Raw genomic sequence first — 24,306 nt, forward strand, 5'->3', positions numbered from 1 at the left:
AAATGAAATAAACTAAATTCAAAACTAAATTCAATTCATACATCTAAATATATTGCAAACATTCTGGGGTAGTCTTATGTAAGAGCTTTACACAATTTAAGTATTTCGCTAAAAATGAATGCATTTGTTTCCGTCGCCATAAATACAGAAATTATAGTGGATGCAGATGATGATACTGTAATATTTGACCGTGCCAACAAAAGTAAGTTTTATGTAAATGAATTCAAGTTATACTGACATTAAAGATTGTGAAAATAGAATGAATTGATGATGTAATGGAATTCTCTCTTCATCACTACTAAACGATGTTGTGATGATATTTGGTATTTTTTTTCCCTGTAGAGTAACTGTTACAAGACACCTGAGGATATCTACTATATAGTTTTCAGCACATTACAGGTCACAAAACATCCAATCTCTATGTATCACAACACTTTACAAACACATTTACCTAAGGCTCCGAATTCTTGATAACAACTGAAGACGGCTGACAACTCTAACACACACAGCCAATAAACATCCAAACAATATTCCAGTCTCACAAATATATTTACAACGGAGCTCAAGCCATACGGCACAAGACACAATTCACACAGTGATTGTATAACAGAACCTCTGCCGGTTTCACTTCCTTACAGTGAAGTCAACACTGTAATTATTAACTTTTTTCTTCTGTTGGATGCTGCAAAGGTCATCATTTTCAAGGGTTTCTATTTTTTGCCTTTTTCAAAGATGGAATATACCCTTAAAAACGTATACGTTAAAATAAGATTTTCATGAAAATTTCCATGATTAAAATAATTCATCACACCAGCGTACAGTTTTGTTACAGTTTCTTCATGGATTTAAAAGCATAAACATGACAATAACTGAGCATTCTTTTCTCTTACTTTCATTGGTGTAATGAATTCTTAAACACAGAGACAAATCTATGCTAACAAACGGCATATTGTACGCTATTGCAATACCTGGTGTGTTACCTTGACCTGCAAAGATGTGTCCTTTACGTCAGCTAAAAATGCCAAACTAATTTTTGCTGTCGTATACAAAAATTGTTTATTATTGACAGGTAGATAGTTTGATAGCTATTTGGATGGTATACATCTGTTGTTTCTTCAGCTACAAGTATTGGCAAATTTTTTTTTTTTTGAAGGGTTCCAATTTTTCATTATTTTTGAAAATGCAAGAAAAAATAGACACCTCAAAAATTAATTAATTAATCATAGTTGTCTCCTGTTTTCCAAGACAGGCACCAAGCACATATTCTTTTTTTCCTGGCAACAACTCTGAACCACAAAAACAATTTGATTCAGTCCTATAAAAAGGTTGTTGGGTCGTAAATCCTTGGGGCCAAACATCAGTATGGTATCACACTTACTGACTGTAATTATAACTGAAGCCAGCTAAAATCCATCTATACACCCATAGCTTTCACCATTGGTCAATATTTCATGTGCTTTTTCTTCGTCAACCTGTGACAGCTTATTTCTATCCACCAAATCCATAAACATTCTCCATCATCACTCCACTGACTAAACTTTTGACTCCCGTTCCAAGTCTGCATACCCAGTCGTCAGATTCTGTTTACGCACCACACTGCCACCATGTCGTAGCTTGAAACTCCCATAATGCCACACACGATTTTTGTCTTCCTCAACTAAAGTATGTAACTACAATGGAAGTAAGCAAAAGTTTACAAAATTCAGAAAGGAAATATATAAACATCTTCATTTATTTATCTGTTGAAAAAATTAAATATTGGATATAAAAAAGGATTACCATGGTCAGGTCAGATAAATACTTATCAGATATTTTCTAAGTGAAAGAGAAAAGAGTATGTTGTACATGCAACAGGAAATTTCAGCCTAACCAGTGCTCAATTTGGTCTCAGCTGATTTTCTTGTCTTTCTAAAGCAATAACAGAAAGGGAGGAAATTTAAACAAATCAAAGAAATTGGAAATGAAAATCGCCTGAGAGGGGAAAGTTTTTAATACCCAGTTTTGTTTCAGTTTAGTACAATTGAAATCAAAATAACCTTGATTTGTATAACCCATTGTCTACTTACTGATCTACTTCAGTTAAAATAACCCTGATTTGTATAACCCATGTGTCTACTTACTGATCTACTACAGTTAAAATAACCCTAATTTGTATAACCCATGTGTCTACTTACTGATCTACTACAGTTAAAATAACCCTGATTTGTATAACCCATGTGTCTACTTACTGATCTACTACAGTTAAAATAACCCTGATTTGTATAACCCATGTGTCTACTTACTGATCTACTGCGGTCAAAATAACCTTGATTTGTATAACCCCTGTGTCTACTTACTGATCTACTACAGTTAAAATAACCCCGATTTGTATAACCCATGTGTCTACTTACTGATCTACTGCGGTCAAAATAACCTTGATTTGTATAACCCCTGTGTCTACTTACTGATCTACTACAGTCAAAATAACCCTTGATTTGTATAACCCCAGTGTCTACTTACTGATCTACTACAGTTAAAATAACCCTGATTTGTATAACCCTGTGTCTACTTACTGATCTACTACAGTTAAAATAACCCTGATTTGTATAACCCATGTGTCTACTTACTGATCTACTACAGTTAAAATAACCCTGATTTGTATAACCCATGTGTCTACTTACTGATCTACTACAGTTAAAATAACCCTGAATTGTATAACCCATGTGTCTACTTACTGATCTACTGCGGTCAAAATAACCTTGATTTGTATAACCCCTGTGTCTACTTACTGATCTACTGCGGTCAAAATAACCTCTATTAGTATAACCTTGTGCTTCTTTGTAGTATCGTCTCTCCTTCTTCTTGTCCTACAAGCAGGTAATTACATTGATACAGGTCAGAAATCTTAAGGACATCATTTAAAACTGAATGCAGTTAACTTTTTAGATATTTTGAAAGAAAGAGAAAATGTTTCTTCTTGATTTCATTCTTCGATGGCCTGATACGATAAAATTATAAACTTTGCGAGGGATTTTATTTCTTTTCCTAGATTTTGTGGTTACACTTAATCCACAAATTTATAGATCCAAAAACTAAGTAAATATGTATAAGGAGATTTATTGAGCTAGGTATCAATAAAACAGATATCTTCAAAATAACACCCCCCCCCCCCCCACTTCATGAGCAGCTCTGTTTTGTGTTGGCAGACAGAGCTTGGACTGGACTCCTAAAAAATTTGTTTGTATAACTGAATTCAATAAATGTGTGATATACCTTAACAAAATTACAAACAAATAAACGTGTTTAATTACAGTTTCTGAAGAAGAATCCTTACAGAAGATGGAAACATGTAATTTTATTTGAATTACAGGGGAATTAAAGCATGGAGGAAAACAAAAAAGATTCTAATTAAAATATTTCAATGTGCTTTAGCTATTAAGCTATCAGTCGATATTAACCAGACTTACAAAATAGCTGAAAGTACAGCTGGCAGGAATCCACAGCATTAAAGAGAAAAGGATAATGGTTCCCACAATGTTGCTTCGCATGAAGGCCACTGTAATATAAACATCATGATATTGTTAATAGACATCACAGCTTCTGTAACAGGAAACATCCCCACAACGTCACTAGAGATGTAACAGGAAACATCCCCACAACGTCACTAGAGATGTAACAGGAAACATCCCCACAACGTCACTAGAGATGTAACAGGAAACATCACCACAACGTCACTAGAGATGTAACAGGAAACATCACCACAACGTCACTAGAGATGTAACAGGAAACATCCCCAAAACGTCACTAGAAATATAGGCCTTTGTAACAGGAAATATCCCCACAATGTCTCTAGACAATGAGGCAGCTGTAACAGGAAATATCCCCACAATGTCTCTAGGCAATGAGGCAGCTGTAACAGGAAATATCCCCACAATGTCTCTAGGCAATGAGGCAGCTGTAACAGGAAATATCCCCACAATATCTCTAGACAATGAGGCAGCTGTAACAGGAAATATCCCCACAATGTCTCTAGGCATTGAGGCAGCTGTAACAGGAAATATCCCCACAATGTCTCTAGGCAATGAGGCAGCTGTAACAGGAAATATCCCCACAATGTCTCTAGACAATGAGGCAGCTGTAACAGGAAATATCCCCACAATGTCTCTAGACAATGAGGCAGCTGTAACAGGAAATATCCCCACAATGTCACTTGACACCGAGTCAACTGTATCAGGAAACATTCCTTTGGTCTCACTAGTAAGAGATTTAAAAGAAGCTGAAAAATATACTTTCAGGGCTCTCGATCTGCCAGATTTTGGAGCGAAATAGTATCTTTTTTCCCAATTAAGACCCCAAGTTTTCCCAATTCTAAGGAAAACACAACTATTTTTCCGAATTTTAAGGGTCCCGGGCCCCAGTCCCAAAATAGAGTGTGAGAGCCCTGACTTTCTCCACAATGTTACTAGATGTTACTAGAGGCCACTGTTTACTTAGTGACAGATAATATCCTCACAATGGTAAGAGACATTAACACCACTTTAAAACATAAATATAAAGATAAAAAAAGGTATTATTTAGATTTTTTTTCTATTTCAAATTATTTTCATTATAATCTAAAGAAAAAAATCTTATTCAGTGAAATAATTCCATACCTAATTCATCTGCAGTAATATTATCTATGAGGCTGAAAAGCCGCTGTATGACATCGGCAATCTGTTTCTCACAGTGTCCCTGTCAACAAAATGAAACAAAATCATAACTACATATCACATGATCTGATTTAGACTAAAATGATATCACATCTTAACAACATTATGGTGGAAAATATAAACACTGTCATTATTAAAACTAAAAGTTAGCTAGTTTTCACTTTGGATTTTTCTCAGTGGCCTCCAAGACTTTGAAATTAGGTTCTCAGCATCATTGATAAGACCTAGAAGGAAAAACACATCTGTATGCTGTGTATTTTATTATTTTGCTGTATTGTATCTTTTCCTACATTTGTGTTAAAGTGTGCTATTCATTTCTGTGTATTTTGTTTAATTTCCAGGAAGTCTCATAGGTTTAGAAAATAAGAGTTTAACATATATTGCTGAAGATCTTCAAGTAGCCAAACAGACAGACCTTCTGAAATCAGTTTAAGCACAGGTTTAGGACCTTTACATATCAGAGTATCCATGGTAACAAGGATGACTAGAACCTTACATTGACACAGTATCCATGGTAACAAGGATGACTAGAACCTTCCATTGACACAGTATCCACGGTAACAAGGATGACAAGAACCTTACATTGACACAGTATCCATGGTAACAAGGATAACTAGAACCTTACATTGACACAGTATCCGTGGTAACAAGGATGACTAGAACCTTAAATTGACACAGTATGCATGGTAACAAGGATAACTAGAACCTTACATTGACTCAGTATCCATGGTAACAAGAATGACTAGAACCTTACATTGACTCAGTATCCATGGTAACAAGGATAACTAGAACCTTACATTGACACAGTATCCATGGTAACAAGAATGAAAAGAACCTTACATTGACACAGTATCCATGGTAACAAGAATGACTAGAACCTTACATTGACACAGTATCCATGGTAACAAGGATGACTAGAACCTTACATTGACACAGTATCCACGGTAACAAGGATGACTAGAACCTTACATTGACATAATATCCATGGTTACAAGGATCTCAAGAACCTTACATTGACACAGTATCCACGGTAACAAGGACGGCCATCAGGTAGTTTATCCATCTCTGGTTCTATTTCACAGAGACCATTGATGTCACTAGGTTTAACACAACATCGGAAACAAGCAGATTCTGAAAGAAAAATTTCAAATACAATACATCGTTTACCTGGTCTCTTGTTGAAAACTGTTATTGTAAAATTTCAAATACAATACAATGTTTACATGGTCTCTATCAGTTAACTGATTTCTAACAAGTCTAAACTACAGTTATTATATAAGCCTTTCCAGGCCTATATTAATATTTGAAGGTCCAATTCATGTCTAACATGTTACATTTAAAGTACAGACGAACTGGTTTGTCTGCCTAAGTGAACAGACCACAAATGATGTAAGGCCAATGATATTAACTATTGCTGATGGTTTTCTGTGAAAAAATTGCAAAAAAAAATTAGAGAAAGTATTATTAGACAGTATTATCTCAAGATCATCTGGACTTAAAACAAAATTATATACAGTTTTTTCCAGACGTGTACTTACCTTGGGGGCAAATACAGGCCACTTTCCCTCTCAATTCACAATATCCTAAACATGTACCGTTGATACATCGACCTCTGCAACATACACATGGTAAATAAATTAAGAATGAAAAGTCTTCAACTGTATTTATAAATCTCCTATGATATAGAAAAGAAAGCCTAACAATATGGAGAATATACATTTTTATCCCTTAGTCCACATAGTCAATCTGTTATCCAGTGAATTTACTTATGTAATATTTCAGCATATATGTTACTAATGTAATACACTAGTAAACTGGACCATAGTTTGCTGGCTGCAACAGTCAGAAATACTTTGTAATGTCACAATATGGATAATGATGTTTTGTCATGAGTTGAAAATGGTGCAACAAAATGGCTGCCTCCATCCCATTTTGTCCTTCACATTTCTACTTTAATACCTGTTCAAACATAATTTTTCTGCATAATGCAATAAAAATTATTTTCATTTCGTAATAGATTTTTTGAAACTTGTTTACATATTTTTTTTAATTTTTTAAACTTATTAAACTCATTTCATAAAACCTGATAGGGAAGGTCAACTTAATTCCTATACATATAACAACTTGTAATTTTTTCACATTTCATAACTATGATAGAGAAAGTCAGATTTTAATTTTCTCCCATGGCTGTTTTATGACTACATGTCAAATGCTGTCAGTATTTCAAATGCGAACAAGACCATCATTAATTATTATTTAAATACGGTAAACAAGGTTAATTCCACTGGGCGTTAATTGTTGCAATTTTTTATATACAAACAGTATGTGTGAAGGTTATTATCCCAATTAATGGATTTTCAACCATCTAATGTATACCATGATGATTCTCCACTTAGCCGCCCTGGGCAGCTTTCCGGTACATCCCAGTATTTTGATGTGTATACTACATCACAAATTCATATATGTGGGTGAAAGTATGTTATAAAAAGGGTTAACGATATTGAAATGATAAAAAGTTAGTTTAAAAATACTGAAAATAGGTAAAGAGATGTAACTCACTCATCCACACAGGAACTGTTATCTGCCTTGTCCTTTGGTTTGGGACATGTCATGTTAATCCCAATGTGTCTTGTTAAAGAAAAGTTTCACAGAAAGGTTTGTGTGTTCAGTAAAATCATTACTCATTCAGCTTGACCAGAAGTACAAATACTCAGTTCCATTATAGCATTAGAGACACTTTGTATATATAGTCAGTAATATTTGTTGGGGATTTAATTTTACTATATCAATAATTATCGAACATATTAGCCTGAAACATGAAAATGAGTAGCATGCAAACATTATAGCTGTGAATCAGCATCTGTAAAAGTTAGGTTCACAGGGATATCATTGCAAGGCATGCCAATACCAGGAACTCAAAAATTACGGGAAAATCTTGAAAAATTAGACCCATGAAAAACATTACAAAAATTATCTGATATTTTTGTTTAAATGTAATTTTATCAAAATAAAAAGGTTGAGACAGGCACACAAATCAGAATTTTGAAGTCACATTAGCAGAACTCCAAAACTTAACAAGTATAAAGTCATTTAGATACTTTACCAAGGGAGAAGTTCAAACATGGGTAAAAGGTAATGGTTGATAAACAAATGATGATTATGATGTCTGCTTGAGCGTTACCTGAACCATCCACAACAAAATTAGTGATTTCAGCTGACAGGTATTCATTTTCCTGCCAGGAGGATGAAAACAGAAACGAAAAACAGCAAAAAGATCATTTTCCAATGGTGGTTGTCACATATAGTTGACATGGTGCTATTCTTAATTTTGAGACACACTTTAGAAACAAGATCGTTGATTTAGTCGCAAATATTTCTATGGTTGTAGGAATAGTATAAAATTGAAAATTCCATCAAAAGCTATAAGCACAACCTGACCTAGAAATTAATGCAGATATAACATCCTGTGAAGTTACTGTAATTGTTTTATTTTCGACGTTTCTAATATTTGTAGTTTTACTGAAAGCATGAAACAAACAGGATGTACATTTTACACAAGTCGTGTGTTTTTTCAGTTATTTTGATATTTACAATTTTATTTTACCTTCTAAGTTCAGTTTCAAAAACAACAAAAAGAAAATCTTTAAAAATAACAAATATTACAGCATCTAGAATGGTTTACTGGAAAACTACGGAAACTGTGACAGATAGACGGACACAAGGATGAACAAAATTGTATTCCCCAACCAAAATCTTTGGATGAGTAAGAATAATATCCCTGCTGGATTTACTAGGACACCATTAAAGGATACTCGCAGTAGGCTGTTCCTTTACAGCTGATAGTGTCGTCTGGCATGTCATGGCACACTGTCCCTGATGGTGCCACTTTGCAGTTACTACGGCAACATGCAAAATTCCATGGACTGAAAAGAAAACAATGAAATGAATGACGTGACATGATCGGTTTCAGTATGTAATAATCACACTATAAAAAATATCTATTTTTCCGACAGAAATCAGGACAACAGCAGTGTACAATCATCTTCAGTATATCTTAAGACATTCAGGCACAGGTTTTTTTGTGATGATAACAATCTAGAAAAGCAGCTAGGTAGGTCCAAAAAGATTTAGGCCTGAATTTTTCATGAATTTGTATTTTAGTCTGAAAGTGTGCAATAACTTATATAGTCTGTTGGATCCTGTCTCTCTCCACACACAGACAACAGCGATAGCTTATTGTGTCCCCTTTTTTGAGGGCAGAACAAAGTCACATGACACATGATGTCAAAGCGCAAATTTTTTTCCAGTTTCAATATCTGTTCTCATTCATGATCAAAGTAATCAAATTCAAGTCTAAATTGAACAGAAATTTTATAGCAATAATTGAAGGAAAGGGATGATGACCCAGCCTTTCCATACAGTAGATGGCAAGACTGAATTATATCAATTTAATCATACTTGCAGTACTATTTGGCCTTCAAGTGTGTAATCAATGAACATGTGTTAAATGATTGTTCATATTATGAACCTGTTATATACATAATGGACAGAGTTCGGGGTCCAGTGTTGTGACAAGAACTGGATGTTAATTTCAAAATTTTGATTTATGATCAACAGCAGTCACTGTATGCTTTTTAATAAGAATTTTCTAATGTACTTTATATTTTTTCTATATGTAAACATACATTTATTCATTGCTAGTCCAGGCAGGTGATAAACTTTTGGCCATTGGACTTGTGTGTTAAAAAAACATATGAGAAATAACAGGCTTAACATCCTCCTATCATCTAGTTTAACTGCTTTTTCTGTTGAAAATGTCAACAAGATTCACATTTTTTTTTATATCATAGTCTGTTTTTTGTTTGTTTATGAGTACTGACATATGTACCTGTATGGAACTGTCTACTATATGTGATTGTGTATATTATATGCCTTGCCGAAATGTTACAAAAACAATGTTGTACTTCCAAAACTGCAAAACCAAAACAAGGTCATCATTTATACATGTATAATTACCACAAATGTTTTATCAAAAAGTTATTTCATAACATTCACAACTACCCTGACCATGAACAGTGGTAAACTCTGAATTGTAAGCCTTGGCTGTGGATGTTCCGCTGTATGGAACAATATCTAGTATTTCATTCAAGGAGAAAATTTCACTGTCATCAATCAAAATCTGGATCATTTGTGCAGTGTATAATTACCATATTATTCTTTACATATTAAACACGGTTGAAGTAATATGAGGTCGCATGTTAAATGTGACTAGTCACCTCATTAAATTTCTCATCCATGCGAAATAAGTACTTTCCAGTGCCAATAGCCAACTCATAGGACATTGTATCAGTTTTTTGATGAACAGTGTAGAAGTTTTCATCAAAATATTTTACATTGTGCCAAAAATCCTGGAAGATAATTATACTTATACACCTGTTTGCTAAACCCCAGAACTTATAGACTTAAATATTAATCCAAATAACTATTGGTAATTTTTCAAAATTCTTAATTTGATCTATAACTTCACAAACACTTCACAAACTGATTTTAAATCTATTTAAATATTTTTTTTTCATTGCATGTTTTGGGAATTTTAGTGCAATACAATGAAAAATAAATACATTGTATTACAGATATAAGAACCTTACATATATTTTAACGAGATCCCAACGTATGTTCTGTCTTCATTCAAATCTTACCAATACAAAACAAATATTCATATCATGCGACACCATTTATTAAAATCTGTAATCAGTCACCATCACATTTAACATCTCTATACCTACCTACAAACAGCATCATTCACCAGCTGACACTCTTTGTTGCAGCACTGGTCACCAAACACCCCTGCATCACACTCCTCACCTTCATCTATGCGACCATTCCCACAGAAAGAGAAGGATTTCCTCTTTGCTGCCAATTAAGTCATTTTGAATCTTTTATAATGAGTGACATACAAATAAAAACAAGAGGCCCATGGGCCTTAACGGTCATCTGACATAAAATATAAAAGATTTCAAATTTTGAACTTGAGAAGAAGTCGAAAATTTGTTTTAAAGATGGCGACCATGGGGGCCATGTTGGATTTCGGACCAACCCGAAATTAACAAACTTTGGTCATGATCATATAAGGATCATTTCAGGTAAGTTTCAGGTCAATGAGACATGTAGAACTTGAGAAGAAGTCGAAAATGTTTACAACCGACGACGTACGACGCCAAACAAAAGGCCATCGCAAATTAAATTTTTAGGTCATCTGACCGAAGGGGTCTGATGACCTAAAAATTTAATTTGGAAAATTGAACCACTATATAACAGATGATTATGATATGAAAACAGGAGCCCTTACACCCATACATGCTCAGTGTATTGTTAAAAGTAGAAATTTCTCGATGGTCATCTCCCATGCATATCAGTTTGAAAGTTTGATAAGTTTGCGAAAGTTTTCAAATATGACCTTTGACCCTTTAACCTTTACCAATGATCATCCTAACAAGATAAGGAGTAAGTGGTGATGTTACAATACATTGTGGTGAATATGAGTGGAATCTGTTGAGAAATTCTCAAGATATAACAAGGATTCAAAACAGGATGCAAACCAACGTAATGAGACAGGCAGACATGGATAACACTACATGCACCCCCTACCCCTAAAACGCAAGAAGCATAAAAAGACTAATGTTGTGAATAAACAAACAAATATAATGGAAGGACAGTTGTAGGGAAATACTGCTAAGAATAAAGCACCTTAACTAACCTAGGCATAATGTATTGTAACATTGGTAAAATATTAGCTGCAATATACAACATTTCTAGAGTTATCTTCTCTTTAGTACAACAGGTAGATTGGTGTGGTTTCCTGTTGCTAAACATCCTACTTTGGTCTGTTTGGGTGTTGGCGGCAAGCCAGTGTTCCCAGAGAAAAACCATTGATTTCTAGTCAGTACCTGGTGACTCCCCTATGTAGGCCTCAGACCCACAACCCAGAGGTGGAGTGTTAGTGATAAAGATGGTCAGATACCTAAACCACTCAGACTCTGTGACCCTTTATTTAGTGGAGCATGAGACAAGTAAAGCAGAGGTCCTGGGTTCAAACTGTATAGGTCTTGGAGTAAATAATGAACTCTGTTACAGTATGGTCTGAAGTCCAATGTGACTAGAGATAATAACGAATTACAGTGAGGTGATATCTGACACCAAACTGTTAACAAATTTGGAAACATTTATTGTCATACAGACTCAAATCACTTACCTGTGAAACAGTCCTTGGCTTTTGATTTCATAACCACATATATGTATCTTCTACTGCAGGGCGAGAAATACTGAGGAGACAAAAAAAATCCTCTGTGTTCATCAATACAACACACACTGTATATCAACACCTAATACTGAAATATAAATATGAAGCTGAAGGCACAGATCCTACATAACGTCTGTATGGCTAATATGTGAATATCAGATCCATAAACTCACAAAATTAATGTAGTTTATATCCTGTATATATTGAAAGCTATGTTGAGTGTCCCATATACTGTAAGCTGACCTCTATATTGTGTCCTACATATTGACCTTTATAACAAGTGTCCTATATACTGACCTCTATGCTAAATGTCTTACATAATGTCCACTATGTTATAATGCCTATATCCTGATTTCTTTGTTATGTGTTCGGTATTATACAGGACTTCTTTATCATATATCCTATGTACTAACTTATTTGTTTTGTGTCCTATATACTGACCTCTATGATATATGTCTGACACATCTAATGTACAGACCTCTATATTACGTCTCCTATATACTAAACACTTGGTGTCCTAATTATCTATATACAGACTTCTATATATGGTGTATATACTTACTTCTATATCATAAGTCCTACACAGGTATAGATACTGTGTTCTGTGTTGTGTCCTATATACTTACAATTACATTGTGTGTCCTTATGTGTCCTATATACTGACCTCAGTGTAATGTGTCTGTCCTATATTACTTCTGTGTTCTATATATACATGATGTGTCCTTTATACTGACCTTATGGTGTATATACTTACTTCTATATCTATATAATAACCTTTATGTGTCCTATATACACATGTTTTGTGTCCTATATACTGATACTGTGTTCTGTGTTGTGTCCTATATACTTACAATTACATTGTGTGTCCTTATGTGTCCTATATACTGACCTCAGTGTAATGTGTCCTATATAGTAACCTCTATGTGTCCTATATACTGACTTCTGTGTTATGTGTCCTATATACTGACCTCTATGTTATGTGTCCTATATACTGACCTCTATGTTATGTGTCCTATATAGTAACCTCTATGTGTCCTATATACTGACCTCTATGTTATGTGTCCTATATACTGACCTCTATGTTATGTGTCCTATATAGTAACCTATATGTGTCCTATATACTGAACTCTATGTTATGTGTCCTATATAGTAACCTCTATGTGTCCTATATAATGACCTCTATGTTATGTGTCCTATATACTGACCTCTATGTTATGTGTCCTATATAGTAACCTCTATGTGTCCTATATACTGACCTCTATGTTATGTGTCCTATATAGTAACCTCTATGTGTCCTATATGCTGATCTCTATGTTATGTGTCCTATATACTGACCTCTATGTTATGTGTCCTATATAGTGACCTGTATGTGTCCTATATACTTGACCTCTATGTTATGTGTCCTTTATACTGACCTCTATGTTATGTGTCCTATATACTGACCTCTATATTATGTGCCCTATATAGTAATCTCTATGTGTCCTATAAAGTATCCTCTATGTGTCCTATATACTGACTTCTGTGTTATGTGTCCTATATAGTGACCTCTATGTTATGTGTCCTTTATACTGACCTCTATGTTATGTGTCCTATATACTTACCTCTATGTTATGTGTCCTATATAGTAACCTATATGTGTCCTATATACTGACCTCTATGTTATGTGTCCTATATACTGACCTCTATGTGTCCTATATAGTAACCTCTAGGTGTCCTATATACTGACCTCTATGTTATGTTTCCTGTACACTGACCTTATTATTGGCCTCATACCCGCTGACAGAGTAGGGATACATGAGATAGTGACCACCTTCTTCATGTTTTGGTGTACATCGTAGACTTGCATCATGTTCACTCCCCCAACTGTGACCTAAAGTGAAATATTGTCATTAATAGTAAAACAAAATCTCCATCAGCCCTGTATTACAGCATACGTCTTTCTAACTAGGCCTAGTTACAATATGTTTCCACAAGCTTGGGGCCTTGTCAAATTTTACTGACAAGGAGAATCACCAATTTAGTAATTTAACTCTAGTATGACATCTGAAAGATTTCAGTGCAACATAAGTTATCTCAGCCAAAATAGGAAAAATGTGGTTAATTTGGAATTTGAATCTTCTCAAGAGAATAGAGAGTAACAAGAGAAAAATGAGTACACCAGCTGAAAATGATTCTATAAGTAAGAAAGATTTCTAACTCACCTAATTCTGGTTATCCAGATGAGGTAATCACATGGAAAAAACAAACGAGAATATGCGTTAGTAAAGTTTGAATATCATTTTACTTAAATCAGATGTAGTTGGATGCAGTAAGTATTTATAATATTATTCGTAATTATGGTATTCACTAAAGATGAATTGTCTTCATTTCAGATGATATGAATAGGTATAGATAATAATAAAACGCAGTCAGAACATTGATGTAAGTCGCCAAAATATTACAAAGTAACACAAGAGTCCTGACAAAAAATTTGCTACCAGCCAACTAACCAAAAGGATACAGAGTGCACAGCTATTCTGACTTCTGGACTTTTTAAACTGTTTTTTTTTCTTCCTTTTCTTTGTGGTTATCTTAAGTGGGTTATTTTTTTTAATTAAAAGGGAAAACACAATACATATAGAAAACTGACTTAAGAAGAGTTACAACTTTACATTGTGGCAACATCACCATACTTAACAATGAAATGTTTGTTCCACTATGTCACTCACACTTTACATTACCTACCAGATCAAAGAGATATCAAGAGAAATAAAATATGTTTAGTAAAAGAAGTGTACCATGAGCAGTGACCAGCGCTGCTTCAAGGGAGAGAACTCTGTTGCCCTGACTGTTAGCCGAGGTACTCCAGCCTGTGTTTAGAGTGGACAAATGGCCATCCACTGCGAAAGCTAAAACAAACAAATGCTGAGTTAGACCACTTTCATGTAAGCAGTTGAAACGACTGGACCACAAGAACAAGAGAAATGCCAGGCACAGATCAGGACCAGGGCTGGATAGCAGAATTTTGAAAAGCCCAACCATACTTGTCAAAAACTAACTGGCTGTATACCATAAGTCTTTGCATACAACAAGGTCAATGCTTCCACAAATTACGGAAAATTTGATGTTATTATAAACAAAATAAGATTAGATGTATTTTATTATTGGTAAATTGTTTCATGTTGGGCATGAAATTCTAAAACTCTACACTTTAACTTTACATATGACATTTTCAACATCCAGTAAAAGTTCATTTATTTATAGTGGAATAATTCCATGCAGAGTCATACGAATTTTGGAAAAACACCTCTACTATAGATAATATCTCATATTAATTTTCCCTAAATATGACTTCCAGGGAAAATACACATTCCTGTTGAGAACCCCGACCCAGGTCTTTGGCGTGATAATCAGCTGGCTCCATCAACTGAGCTAAAGAAGCATGCTCCATCAGCTGAGAAACACAGACCATATTTAACACAAGCCACACCACAACTTTTACATTATACTTACAAGGTGAACATATCCCTCCTGGCGTATTCTGTTTGTAAGACGCTATGTAGGCCAGACCAAGCACACCACGTCCAAACTTCTGATAGGTAAAAAGATGAGCTAGACAGTAACCCTGGAACTCTGTCCCTCTGCTGAAAACCTAAAGATCATACAAGTTATATACAAAATAAATATGTCTATCATATCTTTATACTGTGAGGTAATAAATGTTTATCTTTGTTCTAATGTGCCAGTAAGCACACAGATTTCACAAAGCAAAATTATGAAATATTCCACATCTAAAAACAATAATTTTTTCCATCATGATTATTATAAACATACATAACTTTTCAAATCTTAGTTCATTCTTCCTTTGTGGTAAAAGTAGTGTGATGAAATTTTTTCGTATCCACAATAACTGTTACAAAACATACAAACACTGCATTTTAGCGAAAACATATCTTAATGCAAAACTTTCTTTGCAATAAGTGCTAAAAGGAGATTAAATCTTCAATAGGATTTTGTTTACTGTAGGTAGTATCATAACAGAAATTACCTGCAGCAGACGGGTAGTGTTAAATTCCCTGTTGGGCATATTATAGTGGTCCCCTTTTCCATACGTATAGCCTTCATGGATCTTTAACTAACGTCAACAAAAAATACAAAGAAGCAGGTCTGTTAAACTAGTAACGGATTCAGTATACATATTCTTTTTCGTAAACAGAGTAGCCCAACTGTTAAATTAATTCTTATTATATCACAATATTATATCAAATTAATTGAAATGTTTATCTAAATCAAAGTTGACCAAACAATCAAACTGACACCATTAATGAATTATTTTGAAATATTCACATAACATGCAGGCATTGAATTCATTACAGCAACTCCAGTTGTATTCAAGTTTTTTAATAGATTAAAAACAGATAAACAATACAAGAATAATTAAATTACTTATTTCCCGGCAAGAGGTGAGAGCCCATACAGCTGTAGGCTTGTCTTCTCATCAAAAAGCACCTTATATTATCAGTTACAAACATGTGATGAAATTTTTTTTAACAATGTTTGTACATATGCTGAGAGTTTTTCTTACCTCTGCTATCTCAAATCCGAAATCAGACAACAACGAATTATCGTCTGGCCATTTTGTTTTTTTATATATTGTATTCACTTTGTTTAAAATGCTGATCTGGAAAAAGAATGACAATCAGAATTAATGTTTGAAGGTAAAACAATCCTGATTCTAGCGCAGATATATGTACTTCTATCAAAGCTGAAATCAACAGCACACACTACCTAAATCACATACCCTATAGGCCACTAAACCTCCATGTCTGATCATAATTGCTTTTACAAGACACCGAAGACTTATTCATCTAATGTTAAACTCAAATCATTGATAATTAAGGTTTTGATTTAGCACTGAATATTGATTTCTCAACTTTGGGCTGTTCCAGAATTACATGTATCAGAAGGGTGGGAGGCATTTCCATTACATTTCATGTGTGAAATAAATTAGTTTTAATATTCGATGGGTAGTAGGGTTTCAAAAATACATTTTAAATAGCACTTGGCCCTGAATACAACCAACTACAGATACTTCAATTTGGCATTGAACACTGTATGTTTTACAACTCAGCATGGCCTCACCTACCAGATAACTTGCTGTCCAGTGAATTTTGTTTTTCCCGATATTGGAGTGAAATGAGTAATCAGCAACGACATACAGACGACATGATTTATGATTTGAAATCATCGTGGATGTGTCTCTTTTTTTCCGGCTCTCAAAGTTTTCTAAACAAAAACAAACATGATATAGACCTTAGATAGTATTTGTGTATTAGGCACTTTAAAGAAAAATTCACCTGAGCATCATATCTGTCGTAAATATTCATAGTCAATATTTTCTTCACAATCAACCTTAGTGTTTTCATATTGCATTTTTTTATGTTTTTCTTCTTCTTCAAAACCACAAAACAACTGTTAATTGTAGCTCACACTGTGCTGTAATTTTAAACCAGAACTAAACCAAATTTTATTGATGGAAACTCAGCAATGATTGCAGTGTTATCATTATTAATCGCTATTAAAGTTTAACAGCATTTTTATTGATATCAAGTTATGTGTGATGGTCATTTGTCAAGTCCAATCTTCATACAAAACATCAATGTGTTCTGGCCACCTGATGGAGGAGAAATTTTCTGTATACCTAGTGGTGCTAATACTCTGCACCTACCTCCATTCAATTCAATTCTGTTTGCTTCTAAATCCTCATCTCTATCAACAGTGCTGTTTGTTCCATCACAAAATCTTTCCCTGAAAGGAAACACGGATTACAAAAACAAATCCATAATGGTGTCTTTTTTAATGATTGTTTTGTTAAATGTCTTCAGTTTGTATTCCTTCTGTCAGCTTCTATCTATTTATTGTTCCATGGACAAAATTTTGTGAAAAAAGAAGCAACCAAAAATCCTAAATACAAAATAATTGATTTCACTGTAGTATTATTAATGTTGTAACATACATTTAATTATTATATTTAATAGTTTGTATTCTTTATGAAGAAAATCCAGTACTTTCATCAACAGCCTTTCAAAAATGAGAGAAATTAATAAAGGACACTAAATTTAAGCATTACAAATGAGTAATACATTAATAATTCCTTTTCTCCTGGATGATAAAAGATAAGTATAGATAAAACACTCTTTCTAATTGTGAAATGGAAACAAATGGTAGGATTAGTAGTACTTGTAGCCAGTGTTGTCAGAGGGATGGTCCCACGTAAGATCCGACTTCCTGTAGGCAATGATACTGTGGTTACTGGATGGGGGAAGTACACGCCATGATGGCTGCAAAACAAGAACATTAAAAGTTTGAAGAAATATGTCTATATATATATAAATATATGTAGTTGATAAAATAAAAATATAATTCCTTGCGAAGGAAGAAATAGACAAAGTCAGAAAAACTTATGCACAGTGTTGTGTTTTTGTCAATTTTTTCAGAAATTAAGTCAATTCAATAGCAACTTGTATCACAAATCTTATTTCATAGGAAAAAATCTTTCTAATTATTTAAGGATAAAGGAGTGGCACAGTGGCTACACACATCCCTTTCAACTACATATCAGAGGTTCAATTTCTCAAATGGAGGTAAAAAGATGCCTTCTCCATAGGTTTTCCCTGGGCACTATGGTTTCCTTCCACAGGAAGACCCCTCATATGCTCCCATCCTGGGGATATCACATTTCTAAGGTTAACAAATCCTCAGATGAACCTTCAAAAAGGTCAATAATTGTATAATCATTAAGTAGATCTACCTCTATTACATAATCATCTTCGCTTGTACTAATACTAGCCATCAAAACATCATCCTCCCAATGAGCGGTGACATCAGATTCAGCATCACCTGTGCAAAGACAGAAATGGTTTATTTATAGCAAATTCTGTTTACCTATTCTTAAAAGGAAATGTACTACATGTAAATCTGTTTCTGCAAAATTCTTTTGGGGGAAAAGAGAAAATGATATTTTACTTCTGCATGATATATAGTTCCTGAATTATTTGTAAATGTTTTGTTCGAACAAAATGAAAATAAGTAATAAAAAAATTCTTTTGTTTTTTTAAATTAAATAATAAAAAAATTCTTTTGTTTTTTTAAATCCTAAATAACTAAGAGACATATTTCTGTAATCATATTGCTGGTAATTTTCAAGGATGAAATTTTTTGGGATTATCTTTTAATACAATTGAATTATATTCTAACTGATTAAAATTCATATCTTTATCCTGAATGTAAAACAACATCTTTGCTATCACATGGATATACTGTGAAAATAACTGCCTATAATGTGCTAAGCAATTCATAATGCAGGGCTCTCGATCTGCCAGATTTGGGGCCGATATTCGTCCCCATTCCCAATGCAAAATAGTATCCTTTTTTTCCAATTTAGACCCCAAGTTTTCCCAATTCTAAGGAAAACACTATTATTTTTCCCAATTCAAAGGGCCCCGGGCCCCGGTCGCAAAATGGGGTGTGAGAGCCCTGTAATAAGACCAAAGTCTATATTTATACAGAAATTAATTTGTACATTTTATAGACTTTAACCTTTGATGTCTGAGTCTTTGTATCAAACAGTCAACAGTTACCTGTTAATTTACCACTGAAAAACTGTGTGTAGTCAATGGGCTCTTTGCGTTTTTTCCCTTCACTGTCAACAACAGTAACTTTAAATCCTGGTTGTATGATGGTGGACAGGTGAAGATCAAGATGGAAGTCTCTGTGGATTACAATTATCATAGATACATAGTCACATATTGTATACAAATATAAGTTTTCTTTCGTAAACAACGGAGCTACATGTACAACAGTTCATTTTAATTGTCAGACACAACTAAAGATAAGGTTTGAATTTTACATGAGATAGTAATATAAAAAGTAAGTACTTATATCTTTTGAAAGGTGTCTGCTCCTAACACTACGTGACATTATATTCAGTTCAAACAAAGGGACCATGATAACTCAGTTTGTTAGAGCACTGACCTACTTATATATAACTCAAGTAAAGGTCTGAGAAATGTGGTTTAACATTCCCTTCATTTGGCAGTTTGTGTTTTGCAGGAATCTGTGCTAACACGATTGTGTCATAGGGCAAGACATTTTTCCCTAATTGCTCTGCATGGCATATAATGAAGTTAATTCAATGAGGTGGTCACCAACTTCCAAAATGAGATCCCTGCCTCAAAATGACTCCAGCTTTCTATGAGGCAATAATTCCAACAATCAGTCCATTATTCTACCAAGTATGTTAAAGTGATATTCTCTCTAGCCATTGATAGTTTGAACTTTGAAGGTAACCATCATTTTCATAATTACAATAAGGGCCATGAAATGAATCGTTAATTTTACTAAGGTGGCATTTCATGATAATTTTTTATTTCTTCTACTAACTGTTGAAATGGTTCAGGAACCACATACCTTCCAAGGGCGTAAAAGGAAACCTGATGCAAATGAGACTTAGGATTGGGGTCAATACTTCTTCGGGTTCGTAATCTGATGTCAGATATCTTCAGAGTTTCAAAATACTTCAGTCTCATATCATGTTCCCCTGTGATAAAACAAAATAACATAATTTGTGAAATGTCTTTTTATTAATCAATACAGTCTGTGCTGAAACAGTGACATATGACATCCACAGGTAACCTAATAGAAATTACTAATGATACTTAAATGACAATATATTTTTGGAAATTTGATTGGTGTGGCTTGTATATGGCCCCCGTCGCTCAGCTTCTAAAGTTCAATTTATATATATCACTCCAGGGATTCAAGGCTATTCCTGTTTGAGCAATAAACAGGCATGTGGTTTTACCTGCTCTTTCTTATACTCTGCAATCATAACTGTGACTATTTGTTCCAATTATTTCTTAAAAATCCTGCAACTAAGTTTATGTTCAGGTATCTGGCCTCAAGTGGCTGACATGTACATTTTTTGTTCAGCTATGATGTTCCCTGTGAAAAAGTTAATTAGACGTGTATTGAGTGGTTGATGGTCTATTGCCTTTACAGCGTATACAATAACCAAACAGGTAAAATTATTTTCTCTACTGAACTGAAGCTGCTGCACCAACAAGAATTTTTGAATTATCTCCCCTTGCATAAGGTAAGATGATTATACTTAATATTTCAACATAATGCTTAGATTCCGGTCATTATCCTAATTTCTATGGCATTTCGTTAGAAATATAAATGTGACATCGGGTATTGATCTATAATCACTTATACATGTATATTTTTGCGTGTAACGATGGACCTGAGACAAGTTTACATGACATACGGACTTGAGCATACTTGTAAAAAACTGACGGCGATCGATTATACCTGTGCTTATATTTGTAGAGGCAAATATAGCCATGAGAAATGCCAATATCCTCATGTCTCGTCATCTGTTCGTGTTTGTTGACAAACCAAATCAGCCCATTACAACAACACGGAAGTTGAACGGAAATTACCGCGCCTCAGCTGTAACTCTAACATCCGGTGAGACTAGTTACCGGAATCGGAAATAGGTACCTGAACATTATTAAACTCCGTCAATCAATAATCGATTCCGAAATACAATGTGCTGAGCTGAAATACCATTTTTTTTTTAAATCCGTGTATTTCCGCAATTATACCACTAAAGAAACTAGGATATATCAAGTGATTACGTGATGTAATTGTTACCTTCAGTTCTTTTCTGCTGTATCTTTCAAGTTTAAATTCCAGATATTGATCAATAGGCCTACCTCCCTAATCCACGCTCATTCGAAATCTTATTGATATTTTTGAAGGACTTTCAATTGTGATATACCTTTGTGTAGTCTTTCCGGACAACGAAGGTGGCGTGCACAATAATGAAATTTAAATGTCACACAATGAATATGATAAGGTATAAATAGTTTTAGTTCAAGGGCGTACTTAGGAGACAGTCTCAATCTCTTTTTTATAACTTCAACCAAGAAATTCGAATAAATTCGCTATGCTGTGTTTACAAACCAGTTTTCTCCAACAGCACACAACTTCTTTTCAAAATTGACACCAACAGAAAGTAGTAAAAGTTCTAATTTATTTTGTTACGTCCGTTGAGACACGATATTTTTTCGTATTTTCAAATCATAACTATATCTATTTTAACTATTTACAACAAAAATATCACCCTATATTGTGTACCACCCTCAGCCAAATCGCATTTTATAAAAAGTTGAGAGTGATTTTCTGTCTGACTCATATATTTCATTAAGACGCCATTTAAGTTCTATTTTGGCTATGAAAATGATCAAAAAGATTCGCTTTCCACCCGCTGACAAAATTATTCTAAGCCGGTCAGTGCGAAGTCCACACTAAGCACAACTGTACTTCAATGGTGGGACATCATAGACTTCCGCACTTATACCAATACGTTACATGTCAATCTTCGCAGTAAATTTGATAGGTGCTAATTAAATGACTGTATGTATCCTTTGTGTAAACGTATCCTTTTAATGAACACCAATCCACATAAATTCATAGTTATTTTTGCGGTTAGTTCAAAAGTTTTATAGGATTTTGTTAATAACCAATTGGCAACTGAATTTTCAAGTTTCTCGTAAGTCGAAAACGACTGGACATCACCCATCTGTATTGAATTTTAATGATATCTTATTGTATCAATGATATGTGTGACTCTATAATAAAATAGTGTATTGTATTGTACTGTGTTGTATTGTATTGTATTAGTAATTAGTAAAAATAAGTAATAAGTATGTAATGGACGCAGGTGGTCGAGTGGCGCAGTGATAATGCACTCGCTTTTCACCTAGCCGACCGGGGTTCGATTCCCGGAACGGACGTGAAAAGGTAAGGGGTCACCTGCCCGACCACGTGGGTTTTCCCCGGGTACTCCGGTTTCCTTCCACTATAAGACCCCTCGCGCGCTTCCATCCGGGCCAACAAGAGTGATTAGTATAAGTTGGTAAAACTTGTTTCGCAATTGTTGTAAAATATATAAAGTTTATATTAATGGACGCAGGCAAAACTAATGCCTCTATATCCATATCTAAAATTATATGATGACCAGGAGATGTTTCCTATAAAAATTCTAATATATAGTTATTACATATATATAGCCAATTAAAAGCTAAAAAGCACAAACAATTCATTATTTTCAAGTTGAAATGACCATTAAAATTTTCCTCTTTATATATCTGGGAAGGCGCACAGAAGACCGGCACCCAGTGGACAGGTAAATAACTACTGTCAGGAGAGGGGACATGAGTGACTTCCGACTTCTCAAAAGAAGAGTATCTTCAACATTGCCGTCACCAGCAATACTCAGCCGTCTGGGCGCAGTGTTATATAACTTTTATCTGTTTTCAATTTTTTATATTCGTCTTTTCACCTGATACCAAATACCAGACAAAAACTTCATGTTACTCCAATCAAGTTATTTTCTCGTATATAAAAAATATTGTGTCAATATCCGTAATCATCTCAAATTAAGTAAAATCATTTTAACAGCTTGACAGCTCTTCAGGCCAGGATGTCATAAGTTATCGATTTCTGATGAATGAAGGGAACGAAGAAAGGACATCGCAGCTAGCAGGAAGGGGGATGAATTTAGAAGTAAGTGTTGTGTATTCTTGTATCTCCTTTAGCCAGATTTATAACCCTTTCAATCTGAAAAAAAATAAGAAATTTCCATTTTCTGGTGATAAATTTCATCATATCTACAGGTAATGAGATGCAATGTGGTGCGTGTTGTTTTTTATTACTCTGTAAATTTATTTTTCAATTATTTATATCGCTATGTGAGAGTGTATTTTAAGGTATGTATGTAGCTTTAATGTAAAAGGTTTTAAAACACCTTTCTTAGCTTACACAGTTTCTCTATTAATGCACTAACATTAAATTTTTGGGTTACAAATCTATCAAAAAGTAACGAATTATTCACAATATTACAAGATTATAAAAAAACTAAGTAAAAACCCGATGATACTGGGCCGACAAGGTACAATGACATACATTGTTTTGACAGGGACTTATACATAGATAATCTAACTCCGTGATATTGATATGAAGTAAGGATAAGTTTTTGTGAAATTTAAATAAATTTAACTCTCATAAAATCATGATGTTGCAATAATCATAGGTTGGATAGCAAAGATATGATACAATTACATGTAGATTAAACTGAAACAGACACTCCTCCTCCTAACAATATTCTCCTGTCTATATCATAACGAAAATTAGGCAATTGTTTATTCTGCAAAGGGAAAAAATGGCGGGTAGTGTATTTACAACATATCACTGATATAGATGTACCACCAA

At 34.1% G+C, this 24,306-nt stretch overlaps 1 protein-coding gene across 1 annotated transcript; it reads right to left on the bottom strand.

The window, feature by feature from the left end:
- Positions 1-1,532: 1,532 nt before the first annotated feature.
- LOC132549492 (ADAM 17-like protease) lies at positions 1,533-21,394 on the bottom strand. Its single transcript, XM_060213435.1, has 23 exons — positions 21,340-21,394; positions 20,437-20,566; positions 19,608-19,738; positions 18,779-18,867; positions 18,208-18,308; positions 17,696-17,775; positions 17,114-17,253; positions 16,553-16,648; positions 16,016-16,102; positions 15,481-15,619; positions 14,766-14,876; positions 14,190-14,195; positions 13,743-13,858; positions 11,941-12,010; positions 10,475-10,601; positions 8,501-8,611; positions 7,248-7,316; positions 6,227-6,300; positions 5,701-5,819; positions 4,632-4,710; positions 3,447-3,535; positions 2,769-2,846; positions 1,533-1,670 (listed from the first exon to the last, which is right to left on the bottom strand). The coding sequence occupies exons 1-23, from the start codon at positions 21,392-21,394 to the stop codon at positions 1,533-1,535; spliced, it is 2,235 nt and encodes a 744-aa protein (XP_060069418.1).
- Between the last annotated feature and the right edge of the window lie 2,912 nt (positions 21,395-24,306).

Source organism: Ylistrum balloti, unplaced genomic scaffold, assembly GCF_031769215.1.
Source record: "Ylistrum balloti isolate Yb309-2 unplaced genomic scaffold, AGI_CSIRO_Ybal_v1 Utg370058, whole genome shotgun sequence".
In the NCBI taxonomy this organism is placed as follows: domain Eukaryota; kingdom Metazoa; phylum Mollusca; class Bivalvia; order Pectinida; family Pectinidae; genus Ylistrum; species Ylistrum balloti.

Bases quoted from the DNA above. Each gene is read 5' to 3' on its own strand.
- LOC132549492 (XM_060213435.1), bottom strand. From the start codon at position 21,394: ATGAGGATATTGGCATTTCTCATGGCTATATTTGCCTCTACAAATATA. The intron at 10,602-11,940 runs GTAAGTGATTTG...CTTAATTGGCAG, and splicing joins AGCCAAGGACTGTTTCACAG to CAAAGAGGAAATCCTTCTCT. The intron at 5,820-6,226 runs GTAAGTACACGT...TTTTTCTTTCAG, and splicing joins GGCCTGTATTTGCCCCCAAG to AATCTGCTTGTTTCCGATGT.